Source organism: Callospermophilus lateralis, chromosome 1 (assembly GCF_048772815.1).
Source record: "Callospermophilus lateralis isolate mCalLat2 chromosome 1, mCalLat2.hap1, whole genome shotgun sequence".
In the NCBI taxonomy this organism is placed as follows: Eukaryota; Metazoa; Chordata; class Mammalia; order Rodentia; family Sciuridae; genus Callospermophilus; species Callospermophilus lateralis.
Genome location: NC_135305.1, coordinates 13,522,791 through 13,546,340, shown reverse-complemented (window position 1 = coordinate 13,546,340; position 23,550 = coordinate 13,522,791). Strand labels below are relative to the sequence as shown.

Below are 23,550 nucleotides of genomic sequence, written 5' to 3'. Positions count from 1 at the left end.
GATAGATTAATGAATAAACAAGATGTGGCACTTACAAACCACAGAATATTATTCAGTTGTAAAAAGGTAAGAAATCGTATCATTTGTGGCATCAATAATTAGCTTAAAAGAGATTGTATCTTTGGTAGCATTCCAGTCTGACTTGTCTCTTTTCTGCTTTTAGATACTGTGGCCAATAAAGTGTATCTTTTATGTGAATTTTCTGCCACCCAAGTGAGTATATTTTTATGAGTCTTAGGTGTAGCTCTTGTCTACTATTAGCACATATGTGTAATTTTATTTTTAACTCCATTTGCATTGATGACCACAGGGTGAATACATTTCTAGGCATACCTTAACTACCAATAATTGCATTATAAATATTATCAAAAGAATAATGATAAATCAAAGCAGCTTTTTAAAAAATAATGTTTCCCAAAATGTTTGTGTGTTTGTGTTCCTGAAGTCTCCCTTCCCACAGATTTTATTAAAGTGTTTGTAGTCATTGAGCATGCGTTAGTAGAGACAGCTAAGGACATTCAGAGCAGTGGGGAGCTTCTGGTCTAGGATGGAGCATTTGAGTGGCTGGAGAATCTGTGTTTTCGAGGCACAGCTTTGGGCTTCATTGTGCTATTTTGACTTTCAGAACCGCCTGGATGTGAAGATTTCACAAGCAACCTACAAGGACCCCAATAATTTAGCATTTCAGCAGATTAAAATTTTTGGGACACAGGAACCCAGCAACGTTACAGTGAAACACAATGGTGTCCTGAGTCAGGCTGCTCCCAAGGTCACATATGATGCTCAGCTGAAGGTAAAAATCCATTTGTTGTAGTTGTTTTTCCGGAATTCTTCATAGTAACTTGGTTTTCCTTCTTGCCAAGGTTGTGTGGATTCCTGGAGGACCAGAGCACTGTGTGGAGCCTGTGGTGGGGAAATCAGAGGGCTGGGAACAGAAGTGCTGATGAGGTGGTGGGCAGAGCTAGTAAGGACAGGGAGGCTCCACTGAGCAGGGATGAGGCGATATGGTCTTTAATGGTCCCATTTTTCCCCCGGCCCCTCAGTGTTCTCCTCTGTTTCACTGGCATCACTTTCAAAGATAAAGTTATAGTGGACATAAGGAGAGCAGAGTTAGAACAGGTCAGAGGAAATGGGAAAGAGGAAGCTGATGTCTGGTGCTGAAAGGTAAAGGTGGGAGGAAGGAGTCTCATGCATTCAATATTGAAATTACTACTTTTTAAAAACTTTATAGAGATGAGATGAGTAGAATCTCCCTCCAATACATATATTCTCAATAACCACTTGAAGACTAGGTCTTTGATGATCCTATCTGATGACTGCTTCTTTGGTTAAATGATAATAATAAAATAATTTCTCATCATTTGTGATGAGACCTGTCCATCCTGTGCATCCAGTAATCATTTCCTCTGATGCCTAGTGTTATGAGGAATGCTTTCTCCAGATGGTCCTGACCATGGGGACTGGCAGGTGCTTCTGGCATTAAAGCTGCTGGATAAACATGGTTTGTGAGGACCTTCCAAATTTGGGGAAATAAATAAAATTAGATTCTACTATCATGACATATTGATGATATTTGACATTGGTCCTGACAACATTTATTGAGCATGCAAACATTATAAAGTTAGAAATAAATAGTATATCATTTATGTATATAACAAAGTGGAAGTCATATAAAGGATGTATATGTGAAAATAAGCTCACTCTATGTTTGCCAAATAACCTTGTTAACATAGACAGAAGAAATTTCTTTTTTTCTTGAATGTGGGTGGTAATAAGACATAATTTATACACAAGAAATAATTAGGAAGGGGCTTGGCAACCTAAATGAACTTAGGACAAATTTTATCTGATATTTTAATTCATGTTCAAAGCTTACTCCAATAGTTGAGTCCAGTGCTGGATCTTGAAAAATGGTGTATCCTATAGGGATTCATCAATTGCAAATGACAGAGCACAAAAAATTGTAACAAATTGAAATTTTCCCCATTTGCAACTAGTAGTTTAGAAGGTGGACCATTGCTGGCATTGGTTCAGTGGCTCAAGTTTATCACAATTGAGGTCTTGTCTTTTCTTGGGACTGGAAGTGATTGCTGAGTTCTAGTTACTATGTACCGATGGTGGGACAAATTAGGGTAAAAGTGGAAAACAAAGAGAAGATATAAGGTGAAGTGAAAGTCCTTAAATCAAAAGAAAGATCCCCCTAACTAGCAACTTTCAGTGAACTTGAACTTACTATTTCATAACTATCACTATGCTACATTGATCTTTCTCTTGGGAACTTAGGATTTCTACACTGAAACAGAAAAAAGGGACTATTTTATATAAGGAAAGCAAGTAGCAGTGTATTCCACAAATGGCCATCATTTTTCTAGAAAGAACTTTTTCCTAGTTATCACACTCCAAGTTGAGATAGCAGATAAGGCAATTCAAGAGAGCAAATATTCCTCAATTATCAGTCTGTAAATTTTGTGTAACTCACATAGCTTGTCTTCACTTTTGGAAGGACATAAGTTTAGATAGAAGGAAATGCCTTTGACTTTAGAGACTGAAGTGCCAAAGTGAGAAGATCATTTCATTAAATTCTCTCACACAGTCTTACAGTGATCTTTAAATCTGGGCATTCTTCCAAGTGGAGTTGAGGGTAGTATTAGTAGAACAGGGATATTTGAGATGATTTGAATTGGGAGACTGAAAAAATATGATAATCTTTAAAATGTGGTCATATAGTTCCAGACAAATGAGAACAACCACATTAACTATAGAAAGTGCTATTTAAATAAGAGGAAATTATAAGAAAAACATAGAAATGTTAAATATTTTACATGGTAAGTGTGATTCCCCCCCCCAAAATAAAAAAGATTTCAAATTTTGGTCATCTGGGTTGGAGAAATGAAGAGACTGGAATGTTAGCAATTAAAAAAATGCGATGATTTTCCCAACTCACCAATTTTGCAGTTGTTACAGCTAAGATCCAAAGAATGGAAATAATTCATTGAAGATCCCAATGAAGAATGGGAATGAAAGTCTGGGCCATATGATTCATATTGCTTTGTTCTTTCTAAACCTCTAGTCCAATGGGGAATACTGGTTTGGGGAGTGGAGGGCAAGAGATAAAGGCAATTTGGCAATACCAGAAGAAATCCAGTGATGAAACGCAGAAGAGGAAGAGAACTCAGGGAATGAAAGAAAGCGGTGTTTTTTTTGATCTCATTCTTTCCACAATATAATGCTCAAGATTGTGATAGAGTAGTAATATTTGCCATATTGCTACTAAATTTTTTCCTTTCATTTATATAGCTCTTTCCATATGAATTACATTCAAATGTTACTTGGATTGTTGAAAGTTGCTAAAAATATTTAAATCTTGCCAGGCCTTTGTTCTGAGGATATTGCTTTCTGTGTTTTCCACTCCTTCAGGTTGCCATCATCACAGAGATCAGTCTTGTGCTGGGAGAGGAATACACAGTGGAGTGGAACACAATCATCAGAGATGAAGAAAAAATAGACTGCTACCCTGATGAGCATGGTGCATCTGAAGCAAACTGCATTGCCCGTGGCTGTGCCTGGGAGGTAACCACACTGAGGTGTTGATGGACACCCAGATCTTTAACCTTAGGCAGCAATTTCTTGAGCATAGCCCTAGTACCCAGGTGTGTAGTTCAACTCCATAGAAACAGGGCTTCCAAGGAACCTGGTCTGCATATTACCTTATTATATGTACATGAAAGAGTGATGTGTTGGCTCCATCTCATACAGATTGCCTTCTCTAATTATTTCTATTTGACAACTCTAGGACCACCTGTTGATCTACAATCTCAACTCTCCTTTCCAGGAATCCAGTTCTGTTGGAGTCCCTCATTGTTATTTTGTCAATGATCTGTACTCTGTGAGCAATGTCCAGTACAACTCCCATGGGGCCACGGCTGACATCTCCTTAAAGCCTTCTGTTTATGCCAACACCTTCCCCTCCACACCTGTGAGTCCCCTCCACCTGCAGGTGACCTACCACAAGGATGAAATGCTGCAATTTAAGGTAAACTTGGTGCTTTTATCAGGTACTGAGTAGGCCTTTTTAGTATCATTACATTTTTTTGGTCCATAATAATGATATACACCCACAAAAAAAACCCATAATTTTATCGATTCTATTCCTTTTTCTGAGTTAAGTTTACAGAGCCCTAATTTAGGATTACTCTTTTAAGTTTCATGCCATAGTAAACAAGATCATTATACTGTTAAAAATGCAATGAGAACTCATTGATAGACCAGTTTAACCTGTTCTAGTTTTCATTTAGAAAATGTTTGGGGCTACTCTCAGGACAATAGTTAGACGGAGAAGACACTGAGAGAGAGCTTTTAAGGTTTCCAGTTGCTTGGGTTGGGGTGGGGATTGAGCTTTGACTAGTAGAGGACAAGAGAAAGAGAAGAATAGATATCTTTGAGACTGAAAGTGGGTTACAAGATCTGGGAATCCCAGATCTTGATGCCCATACTGATAAGGGAGAGGGAATCTTGGACAATGTTTACCATCTTCTTTTTCACGTTTGTGTGGGTGTTGTGACATTAACTGAATTGAAGATTTCTGAAAAGGTTTATACTTGGACCATATAAGACTATACAAAATGATAAGTTATTTTTTGGGTACTATATTTGAGGTATCTGTGAAATAAATACTGAAGTACAGTAATTTTTCCCCCTTATATGGGGAGAAACTAGTTGTTGTTATGTCAATTTCTCTATTAAACTTTAACCTTCTGGAGAGCTGGAATTTGGAATTTACTCCTGGTGCTTCTGAAATCTAACAAAGAAGCTCATGGATAGTAATCATTGACAAGTTTGTTGAGAGAATAAACAAAGGAATCATACCAATGTGCTGGGCCTAAAAGATTTTGCACAATCTGAGATTAACTTAGAGTCTGAGTTCTTTTACATATTCTAATTTAGGGAAGATGTTTTGCTGTTTTTTTTTTTTTTTTTGTTATCAGAGATTGGACTCAGGGGCACACAACCACTAAGCCACATCCCCAGCCCTATTTTGTATTTTATTTAGAGACAGGGACTCAGTGAGTTGTTTAGTTCCTTGCTTTTTGCTGAGGCTGGTTTTGAATTTGTGATCATCCTGTCTCAGCCTCCCAAGTCACTGGGATTTCAGGCATGTGCCACCACACCCAGCAAGATGCTCTTTTTGTTTGTGTCCTCACCATAGTGTTAGCCTGTAGAAGGTACATAATGGGTCAAAATAAATGAACTTGCTCATATTCTAGGTTTTAGTTGTGCCTACCCCACCTCTCAACCATGCAGTAACTCTGTCCAACATATTTACATCTTTTTGAGTTCACTTTAATACTCTGTGGTTTATGTTTGTTGTTGCTTTATTGTCCTACATATTTTGTTGGTTCATTATAGTTGTACATAATGGTGGGAGTATTTGTCACATATTTGTACAGTCACACAATATAACAATAAATTTGATCAATATCACTCTCCAGAACTTCCCCTCCCTTCCCTTCCTCCTACCCCTCAACCTTTTTTCTCCATTCTACTGATTGCCTTGTGATTTTCATGAGACTCCACTATAACTTTTTAGTCCTTTTTCCGCTCTAGCTTCCATATATGAGAGAAAACATACTACCCTTGCTCTTCTGAGTTTGACTTATGTAACTTAACACAGTGTTCTCGTGTTTCATTCATTTTCATGACAATGATGTAATTTCATTTTTCTTTATGACTGAGTAAAGTCCATTGTGTATATATACCATATTTTCTTTATCCATTCATCCATTGATGGTCATGTAGTGTGGTTCCATAGTTTGGCTATTGTGAATTGTGCTGTTTTTTTTTTTACATGTGTATGTATGATTCATTATAAGATTAAAGTATGATAACATTGATTATTCAGGATAATTACCAAGGAAGTTTTATAGATGGGTCATATGGTAATTACATGCCTTGCTTTTCCTAGTTTCTTCAGTGTTTTTTTTTTAAATCATTAATGGATGCTATATTTTGTCGAAGGTTTTCTCTGCATCTGTTTTGATGACCTAGTGATTTTTGTCCTTAATTCTATTTATGTGATATATTATATTTATTGATTTGTGTATGTAAGCCATCCTTGTATCTCTGAGATTAAACTAATTTGGTCAAGATTGTACAATTTTCTGAAGATGTTGCTGAATATAATTGGCTAATAATATTTTCTTAAGCATTTTTGCACCCAAGCAATATTGGGATCGTAATTTTCTTTCCTTGATGGGTCCTTACCTGGTTTTGGATGAGTATGAGAATGGCATCATAGAATGACATTGCAAATATTTCATCCCTTTTTATTTCATGGTATAATTTGAAGAGCATTGAGATTGGATCTTTAAAGTCAGGTAGAATTTAGCTGACAATCCATCTGTTACTAGCCTTTTCTTTGAAGGCATCTTATTACTGCTTATATCCCATTACTAGTTATTGGTCTATATAAGTTTTCTATGTCTTGATTCAATTTTTGCAGATCATAAGTGTCTAAAAATGTATCGATTTCTTCTAGGTTTTCCAATTATTTCCCATTAGAATATAAATTTCCCAAAACAATAACCTTACAATATTTAGGTCATTTCTTTAGTGTCTAATATGATATCATACTAGGATATATTTATCCTAGGCACTCACTGCATCAATTTGTATATTATTTCTGCAATTGTATGTTTATTTTTATCAAAAAGAGTTCCTGGGGGCTGGGATTGTGGCTCAGTGGTAGAGTGCTTGCCTAGCGTGTAGGGCACTGTGTTCAATCCTCAGCACCACATAAAAATAAGTGAATAAAATAAAGGTATTGTATTCATTAACAACTTAAAAAACAAAAAAGAGTTCCTGTATTTGGGAGGAAACAATTCTGAAAAACTTTCAAGAAATCACATCCCCTTAGATATTCACACACAAAAATAATTCAGAAATCATTCTTAAATACATCTCTGATTTTGGAATAATTTTCAAGTAGATGCCAATGTCAAAGGAACCAGAGAGTGTAAAGGAAGCCTTAACAATGAATATGACAGACTCAGAGTAAATTTTAAATCTGACTTTGTTATTTTATGTGTTAAGTCAATCTCAGTTATCTTAAACTTAAAGAAGTCATGAAGGATAACATCCAGACACATTGTCCAAGATGTCATGGTTCTGCTAAGGGGATGGATTTTAAGAGTAGAATTCTTGCCTAAATTATATTTAACCAGATAATTATTTTGCACATTTATGGTATTAATTGTGATATGTGATCCATATATACATTCTGTAAATTCATCAGTTCAGAATGAGCAGGTCATACATCAATCAAACATCTATCATTTGTGTGTGATGAGAACATTGAGTATCCTTTCCTCTAGTCATTTTGAATTACATGATACAATATTGTTATCACCCTCTGTATAATAGAATACCAAAGCTCATTCCTCCTATCTGTATCCTTACCTAAAATTGATTTCCTCTGGCCTAGATTTATGATCCCAACAATAATCGGTATGAAGTCCCAGTCCCCCTGAACATTCCCAGGGCTCCATCCAGCACCTCAGAGAATCGACTCTATGATGTCCTCATTAAGGAGAATCCATTTGGGATTGAAATTCGCCGGAAGAGTACAGGCACTGTAATGTAAGTGGCTCCTCTTTTGATTTGCAGTTGTTGGGTACCTGTCTATTCCTTTCCAGATCCAATGTCCTTGGAGATACCTGGCTCTAAACCTCACATTGTCATTTTTCAAGATCCATACATAAATTATTTCCTTCAGCTCTGTTCTTATGGGAATTGTTTGGTAGCTACTGTTTTAGATATTGTGTTTATAGATAGATGAATTCTCTGGCCTAATTACAATGAAAATAATTTATCTGACAATATTAAAAGGAAGTTGAGACAGTGAAAGCTGTCTGTAGGAAAATGTGCAGGATAATCAAGAGTTATAATGAGGCTATTGCTTTTGATACCATCAAGTTAGTTCTCATTAAGGAATTGACATTTGAAAAAAAGACATAGAAGAGAAGAAAGAACCTCCCATATGGATCTCTGAGAGAAGGGAAAGAATGTTTCTCATGAAGGGAATACGAAGAGCAGGAACGATGAAACAGGAGGTAACTTGAATAGTGAAGGGAATAAACCAGTCCACAGTAGTAAGAAAGGAAGTGAGTGGTAGGAGATGATACTGGGATGTTAGGTGGGTTGGATCAGATTAGCCTGGAAGGCTTCATGGGGTGTTTTCATGGGAAGACACTGAAGGGCCTAAACAGGGTGGTGAAATGACACAAATATACTCTTAAACATATCATTCCGGATGCCTGCAGGAAGTTGTATGGAGTGGTAGCAGGTGAGATGGTAATACATGACTGAATTTGGTTTCTTGGTAGGAGAACTGACAAAAGGGTGTATAAGAAGGAAAAAGAATATGAAGGGCCACTGCTGGGATTACTGCAAGGATATCTATGATTAATCAGACAGACTTTGTGTTGAGTTAGGAGATGAATGGATTCTCGGTTGTGGGAGAATCAAAGTTTCTTATGTCCTTGAAAAGTCAGGGTTTTAGTGAAATAAGTCAACCCCCAAAACCAAAGACCGAATGTTTTCTTTAATAATCGGATGCTGATCCATAATGCGGGGAGGTAGGGACGAATGAAGGAACTTTGGATTGTTCAGAGGTGAGTGAGGGGCGGGGATTGGGTGTGAGGATGGGCAGAACAATGGAATGCGATGGACAGTTTTATCTTACATACATGTATGATTATACTGCTAGTGTGTTCTGCACCATGTACATCCAGAGGAAGGAGAAGTTGTGCTCTATTGTGTATCATGTGACAGAATGCATTCTACTATCATGTATTATAAGTTAGAACAAATTAAAAATAAAAAATAATTAAAGAAAAAGAAAACCAACATTTGGAAGGCAATAGGCAAGGTAATTTTCTTTTCTGAATGTACCCTTTTTGTGTGTGTGTTGCAGTTGGGACTCTCAGCTCCTTGGCTTCACCTTCAATGACATGTTCATCCGCATCTCCACCCGCCTGCCCTCCAAGTACATCTATGGCTTTGGGGAAAATGAGCACACAGCCTTCAGGAGAGACTTGAACTGGCACACGTGGGGCATGTTTTCCAGAGATGAACCCCCTGGGGTAAGCAGACAGTACTATGGATCAGTACTCTGCCTCTTTCTTGCCATATCATGGTCACCTTGTGCTTCATGATACCAGACTCAACTTAGACTTTTTTTTATTCTTTTGGGGTCATTTTTCATGTGTGTTTCTTATGTATTTAACTCATTTCAGAGAAAAGATCAGATCATTTAGTGAACAAATTTTTCTTGAGTTACATTCTCAGGCACAATGACTTCTAACCTTCTTCCATTTCTCCCCTGTGACTCTCAGTATAAGAAGAATTCCTATGGCGTCCACCCCTACTACATGGGACTAGAGGAGGATGGCAGTGCCCATGGAGTTCTCCTGCTGAACAGCAATGCCATGGGTAGGATGATGCCAGGGTTCCTCTTAGTTTGTATTCAAATCAATTATCTTGTGTAACTGTAGAATTTATTTGACCTATGAGCATCCTGATGTAAAAAGTAGTATCTTGAGGGTGGCAGTTTCTTTTTATGTTAATTTTGGTCCAATAGCATGGGACAACAAGTTTAAATCCAATTCTTGCTTTGGCTACACTCACCTAAGAAGGATATCAATCCTAATTGAAACCCATATATTCTGAAGGTCAGTTGGTGATAACCAGATACATTATTTAAATTAATTATTAAGCTATGAGTCAGAGAACTCATTTGGTGACTATGAATATGGGAAGAAAATATTTTCAATACAGGGAACAGGAGAAAAATCAGGAGTCTGGGAAAATGAAATGTGTGTAAAATCTGGTGAAATCTGAATAGGCTCCGTGCCCGAGGTAATATTTTCTTAATGTCAGTTTTCTGCTTCTATAGCCTATAATGGTTATGTGAGCATTGTCATTGGGGGAAGCTGGGTGACGTATACTTGGAAACTCTTAGCATTAATTTTCAAACTTTTTGTGAGTCTTAACTGATCAAGTCAGTATAACAATTTTAAAACAACATAATAAGAAAACATCATAAAGTCATAAGATATACCAAAGGAAAACATGCAGAGATGGGACCCTGGAACCCAGTAGTCTTTTAGTGAACTTCTACAATACTGGGTGGGTAAGAGTACAGAATACCTTTTCTTAATACTCTATAAGGCAAGAGATAAAACAGATTTCAGAGGTAATTCCTCACCCTGAAGGTTTCCAGCTTGGTTGTCATTTGTCACTTTCTTATCTTTTCAGATGTGACATTCCAGCCCACACCTGCCCTCACATACCGCACCACAGGGGGAATTCTGGACTTTTATATGTTCTTGGGGCCAACTCCAGAGCTTGTCACCCAGCAGTACACTGAGGTAGGAGGGAATTCATTTGGTAATCATATATTTGTACAGAACATCCTAAATATTTTAAAACCTGTATTCATTAGTATAACGCTATGCGATTACTGGAATTGTTGGTGTATCTCAGAGACAGGCATGTTACAGATTCAGGACAAACAAAAACTATCCAATACTTCTTATATTCATAACCTAATAATTTCGGAGTAGCAGGAGTAGACATGGTAAAAGTGGCATGCTGAGTAAAGTGGTAGTTGGAGATGCTGGTGGATTGATAAACAGATAAAGGATTGCAATGTTGGTAGTTGAAAAAGAGGTTGTGGGTACAGTTCTTGTGATGGTGGACAAGATGGTATGGGGACTGTGGTGGTAATCATGTTTATGGGAATGGTGGAAGGCTGATGAAAGGAATGGTGATAGTAATTGTGGTAGTATGGGTGATGGTAGACCTGTTGAGGTAACATTGATGGTGGTGTTGTAGGTGGTGATATTGGTAGTGGTTATGATGGTGGTGGTAGTGGTTATGCAAGTGCAGTGATATGGCAGTAAAGGTAATGAGTGTAATGGTCACGGTTGAGGTGAATGGTAATGGTGGTGGGGATAGTTTTGGTGGTGATGGTTAAGTGGTAGTCATGATGGAGAGGTGAAGGTGGTGGTGGTGAATGTGGTGGTAATGTGATGATGGTGATAATTTGAGGCCTGATGGTTATGTTGGTGGTGATGGGTTGATGTTGATGGGGAATGGTGGTGACAGTGGCAGTTGTAAAAAACAACTTTAGAAAAAAGTTTTTAGTAGAAAAACTTTAATATAATACTACAAGCTCTTACCTATTACTTACTACATATCAGAGCACTTTACATTTATTAACTCATTCAGTCTCATAAAAATGTTACGAGACAAACACTAGTATTATCTTCAAGTTACAAGTAAAGAAATTGAAAACCTAAAATGTTTACTTAAATTTGAACAAGGTCACAGAATCAGCAGGTCATTGAGCCTTTGTGCAAAACAAGGCATTTCCCCCATGGGTTCTATTCTTCTCAGCAATAACCTAGGTACTTCTAGGAATGAGAGCAAATTTAGATTTTTCCAGTATTCTAGGAGAAGGATCTCCTTTCTAACAAGCTTTCTCAAGGTGTCCTAGTGGTTTTGCATCTGCTAAGATTCTCTTTCACTTTTAATTTGTTGATTTTCTAACTTAGAGTAGTATATTCTTATTATTTTGTGTATACTTTTTATGTGTCTGCTCTTATAAAGACTAAAATGAAGTAGAATGAATCTGACTTAATTTTCCTATGTACATATATAAATGCACCACAGTGAATCTCCACATCATGTACAAACACAAAATTGGGAACCTATTTATAGGTATACTTCATGATTGTATAAATATGTCAAAATATACTCTATTGTTGGGTATAACTAAAAAGAACAAATTAGAAAAAAAAACTAAAAAAAAAATCCTTTGTTAGCAGACCTGCCCTATGAGAAATCAACATGAAGAAACAAAGACTACTGGCAAAAGTTGTTACATCAGTAAATACAAAGATATATATATATATATATATATATATATATATATATATATATATGACTAATCTGCTCTGTTCTGTCCATTTTCTAGGTGATTGGACGGCCTGTGATGGTACCTTATTGGTCCCTGGGTTTCCAGCTGTGTCGCTATGGATATGAGAATGACTCTGAGATCGCCAGCTTGTATGAGGAGATGGTGGCTGCCCAGATCCCTTATGTATGTCTGAGTCATGGTGCACTGGCTCTGTGATTTGTAGCTAACCCAGGCATCTCTGTGTTTGGATATACTTATTTTTTTTTTTTGAGGTTTTGCAAAGATATAAAGTGCTTTTTGACATGATGCCACACTGAGCCTCATCTGAGCACAGTTATACAGAGGGGAGCCAAGGTCTATGTTATGGCACTTGCGACTATCAAAGGAGGTAGAGCAGACTCCCAAAACATTTTCTGCTGTAGCATGCTTCCTTGAATTGCTTTTACATGACTTGAAGACACTTATTCTGAAAGTCTATGGTTCCATAAGAATAAAATCTCCCTCAACAATAGTTTGCTTTAATTGAAAAACTTACCTCATTTTCAGATCATTGTGTATGTAGCACTTATGAGTGCTACAGTATAATGTGCCATCAGCCCTAAATTAATCAATGTCTGAACGTAGGGATCCTGGGGTAGATTTCTAGAAGAAATATACTTGGATACAAGTCTGTGCTTCCCTTTAGGACAAGAGCTGTGCAATAGTATCAGCTTATCCTGTGGACCAATTTCATGTTTAATTTTATTGGACTTCCTTTCCTATGGTATACAATTGTTCCATGAATGGAGAGGACATCACTTGATATATGCCATTCTAATGAAAAAACTGTGTGTGATTAACCCCATGATTATAGAGTTTAAAGCAATTACAAGTTTTTCTTTGGCTTGTTTGTAGTATATTTATAATTCCTTATTTTATTAGGAGTGAATTGTTATCATTACTTTTTCTGAACATGAACCACTGATAGTATGTTCAGCCCCTCCAATCATTCCTATGTGGCTGTTGACAAAACAATATTTCATCTGGTGATTTTATTTATCCTGACAACAATCCTTTCTGACAGGAATCATTATCCTAGTTTTGGCTGAGTAGGATTTTTTTTTCTATGAGTGAAAACTTGAAAAATTAAATGATTTCTAAGGATCCATAAAGAAGAAATGATGGATCAGGAATTTGCAAGGGTAAAAGGAAGCCATTTGAATTCACCATCAGGAGTGGGAGTGTTTCTCCTCTGGGAGCTGGACTTTCAGCACCAGCAGCCACTGTTTCCTTGTGTCCTCCCCCAGGATGTGCAGTACTCAGACATTGACTACATGGAGCGCCAGCTGGACTTTACCCTCAGCCCCAAGTTTGCTGGGTTTCCAGCCCTGATCAATCGCATGAGGGCTGATGGGATGCGGGTCATCCTCATCCTGGTGAGTCCTTTTGTGCCTGTGTGGATGGAGTGTGTTGGGAGGAGGACTGGGCTTTCGTGGAGAACCACTTTACTTGTCCCTCTATCCATATGAAGAACAGAGAACTCCAAGTACAATAAGAAAAGTATATTTCCAGAGATTCCCAGAAACTCTAGAGGGCAGGTGGAAGCTAGGGACCTCCCAATGAAGAAGTTCTTTTTCTCTGTCCCTTGTCAATCTCTCTCTTTGTTTTGCCGACTGACTTGAGCTTTGCTTGCAGGACCCAGCCATTTCTGGCAATGAGACACAGCCCTATCCTGCCTTCACTAGGGGAGTGGAGGATGATGTCTTCATCAAATATCCAAATGGTGGAGGCATTGTCTGGGGAAAGGTATGATCTAAGTGGTGACTACTAGTCTCCGTGGTGGGAGAGGGCCATAGTTTGTGTGTTTGTGTGTGTTTTACCCTTTTCTTGTGGATACTGAAGTCATTAGTTTCCATTTCTTAGTTAGTATTTATTGATATATTGAGGACTTTGTGGATTTCACTTTTATATTGATAAACCCTACATGATAATCAAAAGTTTTATTACTCTGTAGGGCTGTGGTTGACAGTCTTAGGTAATCCTACATAGGGTAAATTGCCAAGTGCATTGCTGTTAAATATTTTTCTCTCTGCAGGTGTGGCCTGATTACCCTGATATTGTTGTTAACAGCTCTCTAGACTGGGACAGTCAAGTGGAGGTAAAAGGCTCTTTGTGTTAGTTGGGCAGCTACACCCACTATACTGTACATGCCCTACTTAGGAAATACATCCTGGGTGTCAGTGTATGCTGATGCCTTTACATACCGTATTCTTCCAGGTTGGGGAGAGTAGGGATTGCTATCTGTGGGATTTCTTACTCAAAGAGTTAAAAGTATTACATTATATGGCTTTGGTCACACAATGTTCATTTCCAGACCAGGCATGTAATATTTCAAAGGGCCATGGACTCTCCACTCCATGAGCTCTCTGTTTTTAGAATTGGTGTACTTCTTGCGATTGTCATTGCCTTGGGTATCCCTTGTAAATAGAATCTCCAACTTTTGTCTTAGTTATTGGGATTTTCCCTCTGCACATCTTTTTTTTTTTTTTTTTTTTATGGATGATCTTCTTCCTATTCACACTTATAATCTTGACCCCATCTCCATCTTGTCTAGGATCTCTCCTCTGACCTTTACCTCTTGGTTTCTAGCATTTAATTGAAATTTTGTCCCATCTTTGTAGTAGCTTCTTGCTTGTAATGGATCAAGGTGTCCCATGATTCCGACCTAGTTTCCTTTCAGCTTCAGAAGCGTTTGTTGCTTGAACACCTACATGGTTTCATACTTGTCCAGGGAGCCTTCAGCCTGATTGTGAGGTCAAGCTGTGTACCAACTCCCTCAGCCTGTTTATCATCAATGGTGTGCTACCTGGAACCGGGCCTCAGGGTAGGGTGGGAACTCATGTGGAGAGTTACTCTTCTGGACATCCTTACCGTATTTATCCCTTATTCCACAATAATTATTCTTTCTGGCCAGGCACTGTAGTAGGGAATGTGAAGTCTATGAACCTCCACAGAGGAGTTGGGAAGTCAAAGAAAAGGCCTGCTTCCCCAGGGCATCTTCAAGGGTTGAAGGAAAAATGAAGCAAGATTCTGTGTGGTTAGCAAAGAAGTATGAGTTTTAGTGTCTCAAAACTCTATCAAGATCATGGATTAAATTGCAGAAATATTAGCACTCTGGGAACAGAGCACAGCAACTGTGAATTATGGTGTTAGCCACTTAGCATTTCTGGACAAAGACCCTTTTGGGATCTTTTTCCAGGCAATATAAGATTCTAGCCAGTGGATGGATATATAGGAGAAAGACTCCGCTTCCCAAGGATGAGACTGGCAGGACTAGGGCCAAATATTCATGCCTTTTTAAGACTAGCAATTGGTTGTTCCTAGAGAGAAAGATCTACGTTTAGATAGAATCATCATATTTTTTATGAGCAAGGCCTCAGGAATGGGATACCTTCACACAGCAGTAATAACAGACAATGCTGTGATCCAGTGGTGTAGAGTTACCTGGTGCTGGTATCTGACCTTCGGGACCCCGGGTGGTAGGTAGCAAAAGTCCTCTAGATGCAAAATGATAGACCCCAACCTGGGACCCCAACCTGCTTGGATATTGGACTGTGCATCTGTACATGGTGGAGGTAGATGCAGTAGAAGAAATAGAACCTGAACTTGGGTAAAGTGTGAAGATTAGAAAGAATGATTCAGACTCAATTTAATTTTTTTTCCTACTCTCCATATCTATTATCTATAAATGAATTGATCATCCTGTCTATTCATTCATCAAATCATGTATCTGTGTATGTCTTTAGTAACAATTCAAGGGAGAAAACCTAGTTGACTTTTATAGAGGGTCACTTGAAGTTTGGCCATCCAAGTACATCATGTGGACAAACAACTGATCATGGCAGAGCCATTATGAGACATGTATTCCCTGTCTCTAGATGTTTACATTGGTAGATGTGTGCTTTCATCAGTTATAGCATTGGTTATTACCTTATGAATTCTATAGCTAGTCAGCCATTAGGCCATTCTAACTATGGTATCGAGGGGATTCAGAAGTCTGTGTGTCAGTGTGGGTTATCACAGCGCTATGGGAGTACCATGTGACATTTAGTGAGCAGTGACTATAGGTGCACATAACTCTGATAGCAGGGTATTCTTTACAAATAATTCTCTTGCCCCAAGTGCCAATTGTGCCTTTGATGAGAAATACTTCATTAGATAGCTCTGTCAGGAGACTGAACAAGTATAAAATTTATATGAGACCTGCATGGTGAGGCTGGCTATGTTGGGATTAGTCATGTCCAGGTCTGGCATTGCTGAGGGCAAATGATACAAACAGGAAAGCAAACAAACAAGCAAACAAATGGCAGAAAACCCATGGAATAGTAGATTTCTGGGTCAAAACTTGCATGTGTGATTCAGTAATTCTGGGTATTGAGTTAGGGTAGTATGCAGTGAACTGTGTTAAGCCATCTTGGGCCATTCCTACGTATGTGCACATCTCTGTTTGAAGATCAGGGAAAATGAGGACAGAAGCAATACAAGGATTAAATTCGAGAATGGCAGAGAATATTTAGTGTATGGGCAAGGATCATTCCAGCAGCATGTAGTTAGGTTATTGAATTCTGCTTGGCATAACTGCCCTTATATCCCACATAGGATACAATTCTCACTCAGGAACAACTGATCTTGGCCATTTTCTCTAATACCCAAACCCCTCCCCTGTCATGGTTTCTGACATGGCCATAGCTGGAACTCCTTTCAATCCCTGTAAGCCAGATCTGTGTATGCCAATCAATTTCCATGTTTTTTGGTGTTCCTTTTTTTTTGTCTTTTACCTAGAAACATGAGTTTCTACTTGCCTGTGTTGTATTGTGTATAAGAGCTGGAGTGTCCCTACATCAAGTCTTTGTGTCATTCACTCTACCTCAACACCAGCATTATTGATCTCTTTGATTCTTATAGTATACAAAGAGGCAGCAATTGTTTTGAGACACACCAAAGGCTATGATGTGCCCTAAGCAACAACATGGAGTACATAGACATTCACTGATATTTACTGCTGGGAGGTGTTTGAGCCCAGAAAATTTATTATCATTTTCTTATTTTTATGGTAGATTCTAAGGTGTGTATTGTTGAGAATCTAGAAATCAATCAGAAGAATATAAGACAAGGTCATTTCTTCTGCAAAGTTTAAAGTCTTGTTCAAAAGTGATTCCTTGGATCCACTTTTCATGCTCAGATGAAGACATCGCTCTTCCTGTTTGAGTGAAGAAGAAGAGATTTATTAAAGCTTCCTCCTTAAGTTCTCCCATAGTATGTTACACACAACTGCAATGCACATGTGGTTCTGAAGCCATAGAAAACACTCATGCATTCCAGTCTAATGTCATAAAATGTAATCTCTCCCCTTCCCCATGTTCCCAGTGGAAATGACACAGTACCATGCCACCAGTACGTTGTCTTCCCTCTAGTAGAGTACCTATGATACCTCCCCTTTCCAGCTACAGTTGCTCCCTGTCTCCTGCAGGATCTTCAAGGAGAGCTTAAGAAATGGCCAGATAGAAATTGGAGGCTGGGCATCTTGAAGCAGGGGACAGTGAGTCAGGGTGTTATTTTGATACCATTTATGATGATATAAAGAGGAAACAGTTTATGGTCATTTTCAAATATGTGAAATTCATCCTTATTTTCTCCAATACCCTCAGTATATTTCTAGTAAACCTAGACAATATGTAGGCTGTGTTCATACTAGCACTGTCTACCATCAAGTGGTACTTAGTATCATGTAGTTGTTAGAAGATGCCTGTTTATTTTCTAATGTATTTGTTTGGATGAAATGAATTATATTTTGTTTTTATAGGCATACCGAGCTTATGTGGCCTTCCCAGATTTTTTCCGTAATTCAACTGCCTTGTGGTGGAAGAGGGAAATTGCAGAACTATACTCCAATCCACAGAATCCAGAGAAGAGCTTGAAGTTTGATGGCATGTGGATCGTAAGTGTGTGTGTGTATCTATCATTGCTTAAGACCATATGGAGCACTGATATTTAGTAAAGATGATGATAATCATCCAAGAAATAATTAAAAGGTTTATGACAGCATTTCTTCCAGTGGCGAGTGAGCAACCCTGACTCCCCTGTTACTTAGTACCCCACCAGAGTCCTGCTATCTCACTTGGAGGGTGAGAGGTGGAAATCCTTGGAATTTTGATTGCTTTAAGAGAGATTTTTTTTAACCTCTCCAGACAATAATTCTATAGAAGTAATTGAGCGTTCTGTACAAATCTCACCAGGATTTGGTGAATCTCCCATGGCACCAATCTGTAAGGATTATTAGATGGGGGATGATTTATTCAATATTTCATTGTCTCCGAATTTTCAGTAGGTAACTATCTTTAAAAGTAAGTGATGTCTGTGTCTGACATTTCTAGGATATGAATGAACCATCGAGCTTTGTCAATGGGGCTGTTCCTTCAGGCTGCAGTGATGCCAGTCTGAACCGTCCTCCCTACATGCCACGTAAGGACCCTGGGGTTCCTCCACCTGCACTGGCTAGAAGAAAGATGACTATTGCAAGAGCTCAAGAGGCAGAGATTTGCCCTGATCACTCAGGGAACAGATTCAGGGTTGCTGTGATTTATTGAGGCCAGAGACTTAAAACATTTGAAGCACTTTACCAGCAGTGTGTGTGCATGTGATTGAATTCCTTGGGCAAATTCTTGATTTGTCCAAGGAACACTGAATCTATTCCAATTTCCAAGTCTGTCAGAACATACCCAAGTCTGTCAGAACATACCCAAGATTAAAGGAGGAAAGATTTTTAAAGGAGGAAAGAATTTTAGTCCCTGGTTATATAGGAAACTGTTCACCACATTGTTGCCAGGATTTGGGGTGGGAGGGGAGGGACCTGGAACATAATTATCATTGAGAGGCATGCCCCTGGTAACCTGTTTCCTCAAGTCGGACCCAACTGCCACACTTTTCATTACCCGCTAATAGCTTGCTCACCTCTGAATTCATCAATATATTAACATGTTGATATAGTTAGAGCCCTTATGATGTCCCAAAACCCCACTCAAAACGCTGCTGCTTTGGACAGCAGGCCTTCAATCGTGAGTCCTGTGGGGTGTTTTAAGATCCAAATGCTCTTTGAAATTAATTAGTTTATCCACAGGAAGTTATTTCACAATTGGTAAAGTAGTTGGTAAAGTAGCTCTGTGTTGTGGAACCGATGGATGATTGAGGTGTTCTTGCATATATATCCAGGCTCCAGAAAATATTCTTTCCATGAATCTTGTGTCCTTCCACAGATGATTCAGTTTTCCAAATCTTAGTGCTCTAGACTGTAGGACATGTAACCCTATCTTTTTCTTAGAATGATGATAAAATGAAATGAAATAATTTACATATTCAAAGTCTAGCTTAAACCCAATTTGATTGTGTTTGAAAAGCCCTTGTCATTTTCCACATCTCAGCTTCCTCCAGGAAACATGCTGAGGTCAGGTTAGTCTTTAGTTCCAGAGTTTAGTCCCTTAAAGAGATTAAAGGCTTAAAAGAATCAGGGCTTGCTTTCACCTTCCTAAATTTTTTCCCTCAGATTTGGAGTCCAGGGACCGGGGCCTAAGCAGTAAGACCCTATGCATGGAGAGTGAGCAGATCCTTCCAGATGGCTCTCCGGTGCGGCACTATGATGTTCATAGCCTGTACGGGTGGTCCCAGACCAGACCCACATATGAGTAAGTGATTGTCTTCCTTCTGAATTGGCATAGGCTATAGGGGGAAAGGGAGTAATGGGCATAGCTTCCCTAGTTTTCTTGCCAGAATTCTTTCCAATGGTTAAAGAGTATTTAATTATAACCCCACAGGAATTGTTAAATATTAAAAAAAAATAATCCTTCAACATGGAGCCAGACACTGTTATTAAAATTTGGAGTACGGATTAAAATCAGTCATAGTCTTATCAATGAGAAATTAGTAGGCCTAACTGGGAACAATCATAGGGTCACATCAGTAAGTATTACACAATATAGTTGTTTCTGTAATAGCATAGTTACAAGAGGTCAAGGGATGGACATCACTCCCATTTGTATGAAAATGTCACATATATATCTGCATTCTTTTTTTATTCTTATATAGTAAATAGACCCTCTGTGGAATTAACATAGTACCACTTTAAAACTGAATTATTAATATAAATTATTCCAAGTATATTCCATAAAGTGATTTTCCCTCTTCTTCTCAAATAAGATTTAGTGATTTTGTGTGTGGAGGGCTAATCCAGTGAATCTACAATGTAGTGAAATTCATTATTATAAGAGGATATACCCCTGCTAGGCATTCCATAAGTCAGTAGGGTCCTTTCCATTACATAGATTTCAATATTCCCTCCAAATATATAGATCATATTTTCTCACCAAGTACTTGGCTCGAGCTATAGAGGGGGATGCTCTACATCCATTCTTCTTGCTGTGTCCTTAATTCACCTGTACGTTCCCCTCCTACCAGAGCTGTGCAGGAGGTGACTGGACAGCGAGGGATTGTCATCACCCGCTCCACATTCCCCTCCTCTGGCCGCTGGGGAGGACACTGGCTGGGAGACAACACTGCCGCATGGGACCAGCTGAAGAAATCTATCATTGGTGTGTGGCTTGTTCCCAGGGGCCTCTGCTGCAGGGAAGGGAGCTGGTGTCCTTGGGAAAGGAGGGAGGAGAGGGCAGGGCACACTCATGCCTCTCCTGACAGCCGTGGTTCTCATTGCAGGCATGATGGAGTTCAGCCTCTTTGGCATCTCCTATGTAAGTGACCTTTGTTCCTCCTCATCCCTAAGAGGACACTGACACCTGTGAGCAGTCACCCACAGGCTGGTTTCATTTCCTCTGGTTTCAGACGGGAGCAGATATCTGTGGGTTCTTTCAAGATGCTGAGTATGAGATGTGTGCTCGCTGGATGCAGCTGGGAGCCTTTTACCCCTTCTCCAGGAACCACAACACCATTGGCACCAGGGTAGGACCTTCCTCCTTCCTCATGTGCTTTGCCTCACATGCTGTGCAGCCTTCACCTTGGAGTCACAGTCCAGACCGTCTTTGTTCCTGGGAGATTTTCAAAAACCATCAAAGCTCCTCACAATTGCCCAAATACTCAGGATCATCAGAGGATTCTTTAGGTGTAGGAAGGATTGCTCCAAGTATACCACTTGAAGTGTTTCTTCTGGCAAAGTTCCATGAGCTCTAGTGGAAGATCCTCACTGACTATTATCAGACTATTAAGTGTATTTAATCACCTTTATCTTAGCTGTGTGTGATGTACTTGGATCAAGCTTTCCTTTACCTCCTTTGGTCCCCTAGGGTACCTGGGTTGGGCTCTCAACACCTTTGCTTTTATTCCTTAGAGACAAGACCCTGTGTCCTGGGATGCTGCCTTTGTGAATATTTCCAGGAGTGTGATGGAGACCCGATACACCCTGTTGCCATATCTGTACACCTTGATGTTCAAGGCCCACACGGAGGGCAGCACTGTGGTGCGGCCTCTTCTGCACGAGTAAGTGTCCAGCTGGGATCCCAGAAACCATCAGATTTTATAAGGTGGCAGTTGATATAAATAAATATTTCTTTGAAACCAAGATATGTATTCTTTTTATCAGGAGCTCTCCAAGCTGAGACCACACTTGGAACCCATGTTTTTATACCATGTGTCTTTGATGAAAGACTATTCGTTGAGTGAAAAATATTTGAAATGATGCAACACAGCCTGATTTTTTTTCTAATTTGTGCATGTAGAGACCTCTGTATCTGGTGTAATTATTTGATTATGTGAACTGAGACCAAAATGAGTTGAGTTCACAAAAAAAGGCATTGAGAGCCTTCCTTGCATTCATAACACACCATGTGAATGCAGTGGAGGATTTTTTAAATGATAGAACATATCTAAAATTAAGCTTCCATGGAGGAAGTGAATTTGAGGGACCATGACATGTACAGTGTTGGAGCCTGTATGTTCCTAATCAATCTAGACAAAGACTCAGTATGACATAAGATGGAGTTGGATGGGAGACTTGCCTCTGAACTTGAATTGTTCCGTGGGGACTTGGGCTGTGACTCTGACTGTGACATTTTCTTACCCTTCCCAGGTTTGTGTCAGACCAGGTGACATGGGACATAGATAATCAGTTCCTGCTGGGTCCAGCCTTCCTTGTCAGCCCCGTCCTGCAGGCTGTGAGTATGGAAGCCTTTGATGTGTGGTGGATCCCAGGTGTGAGGCTGTGTGAATAGGGGCAGGAGAAGAAGCCTGATGCGTGTAGATCCCGGGACATGGCTGCTTGTTCTACCTTTGTGTCTTCCTCTCCTTCTGAGCAGAAGTGCAGCACACAGGTGTCCTGGCCTCAGTTTCCTCTAGTTCCTGCTACTTCCTAGAAGTTCAGGTTTATTGGACAATCAATTAAAATGGTAGCCTTATGATGTATTGAGATATCATTTTACTTTATTGATTAAATAAGGAGTCCAGGGTTAGATGGGGCCTCAGTGTGAAGAATCCATCATAGTCACGGTCACCACGGAAACAGGCTTTCCTGAGAACCCCTACTAGCCCAGTGAGGCTTCCTTTGCCTCTTCCAGCCTTGCCTTGCTTTTGTGCAAGGTCCTGCAGGCAGCAACGACCACGTCTTCACTTCCTCCATGGAAACTTAGGATTCTGATTAAAACACCAAGAGATCACACCTTCCTCAAACCTGTTCTGCCTCCAGAGTGTTCTCCTGATCCACATCTACCCCTAGGTGTTTATCTTCTAGAGGGATGTTCCCCTGAGCCTGTGAGCAAATATAATTCTTGTTCGTGACTTCCTAGATCCCTGAGGCTTATGTGGAAGTCCCTTGTTTTGGGACTGTGAACTTTTTTGTGTTTTTTTTTTTTTTGTGTTTGAAATGTTGAAGAATGGAAGACTTCCTCAGTAATGCTGATCTTTAGGGCTCTGAGACACGTGGGTATTGGCTACCACAAACTGGCTATCCCTTTCCTGCCGGTATTGCTTCATAGGTCTTGAGAACAGTGCCTCATGCTCACAGCTTGTTTGTGTTTAATTTTAGAATGCCAGAAATGTGAATGCCTATTTCCCCGGAGCCTGCTGGTATGATTACTACACAGTAAGTTTTTCTCAATATTTATCCAACTTGCAACATGTAGGTACAAAGATTTTACATCTGATAGACCTCAGGCAACAAGTTGCCTGTATGGTCTCTGACAAGTGGCTTACAACCTTGTAGCCTCAGTTTTCTCTCCTCCATATGGGCCAGGTCCACTCTTTCACAGGAGCATTGAGAAACATCAAATCTAGTTTCTCACTCAGCTTGTTGTGGGAATTCATGCCATTTATTGCCTTTTCTTCTACATTCACTCTTCCCTGTTCTGAAACACTAGTAAGTTCTTGAAATTGTGCTATAGTTTTTACTTTTATCCTCCCCTACTGAAAAATCCCTAAATACAGGGAGAGTTCTTTCACCCTCTCTCTTCTTTCACATTTCTTCTTCTACAGTATAGATGCTGAAACAAAATTACTCTGTATTAATTACCTAAGTAAGTGGACTATGAGGCAGTGTG

General features: G+C 39.3%; 1 protein-coding gene across 1 annotated transcript in view; it reads left to right on the top strand.

Annotated features, from left to right (window-relative positions):
• Mgam (maltase-glucoamylase) overlaps nt 1–23,550 on the top strand; it is a 226,757-nt gene that overhangs the window by 42,941 nt on the left and 160,266 nt on the right. Inside the window, exons 22-42 of the mRNA XM_077109605.1 lie at nt 164–213; nt 626–793; nt 3,418–3,570; nt 3,833–4,033; nt 7,481–7,635; nt 8,972–9,140; nt 9,393–9,489; nt 10,315–10,427; nt 12,038–12,163; nt 13,267–13,395; nt 13,655–13,765; nt 14,055–14,117; nt 17,823–17,957; nt 18,394–18,481; nt 19,560–19,698; nt 20,468–20,601; nt 20,723–20,757; nt 20,849–20,965; nt 21,351–21,499; nt 22,089–22,173; nt 23,040–23,096. Of these exons, the coding sequence (XP_076965720.1) occupies nt 164–213; nt 626–793; nt 3,418–3,570; nt 3,833–4,033; nt 7,481–7,635; nt 8,972–9,140; nt 9,393–9,489; nt 10,315–10,427; nt 12,038–12,163; nt 13,267–13,395; nt 13,655–13,765; nt 14,055–14,117; nt 17,823–17,957; nt 18,394–18,481; nt 19,560–19,698; nt 20,468–20,601; nt 20,723–20,757; nt 20,849–20,965; nt 21,351–21,499; nt 22,089–22,173; nt 23,040–23,096 (2,474 nt within the window). The remainder of the gene's footprint in view (nt 1–163; nt 214–625; nt 794–3,417; nt 3,571–3,832; nt 4,034–7,480; nt 7,636–8,971; nt 9,141–9,392; nt 9,490–10,314; nt 10,428–12,037; nt 12,164–13,266; nt 13,396–13,654; nt 13,766–14,054; nt 14,118–17,822; nt 17,958–18,393; nt 18,482–19,559; nt 19,699–20,467; nt 20,602–20,722; nt 20,758–20,848; nt 20,966–21,350; nt 21,500–22,088; nt 22,174–23,039; nt 23,097–23,550) is intronic.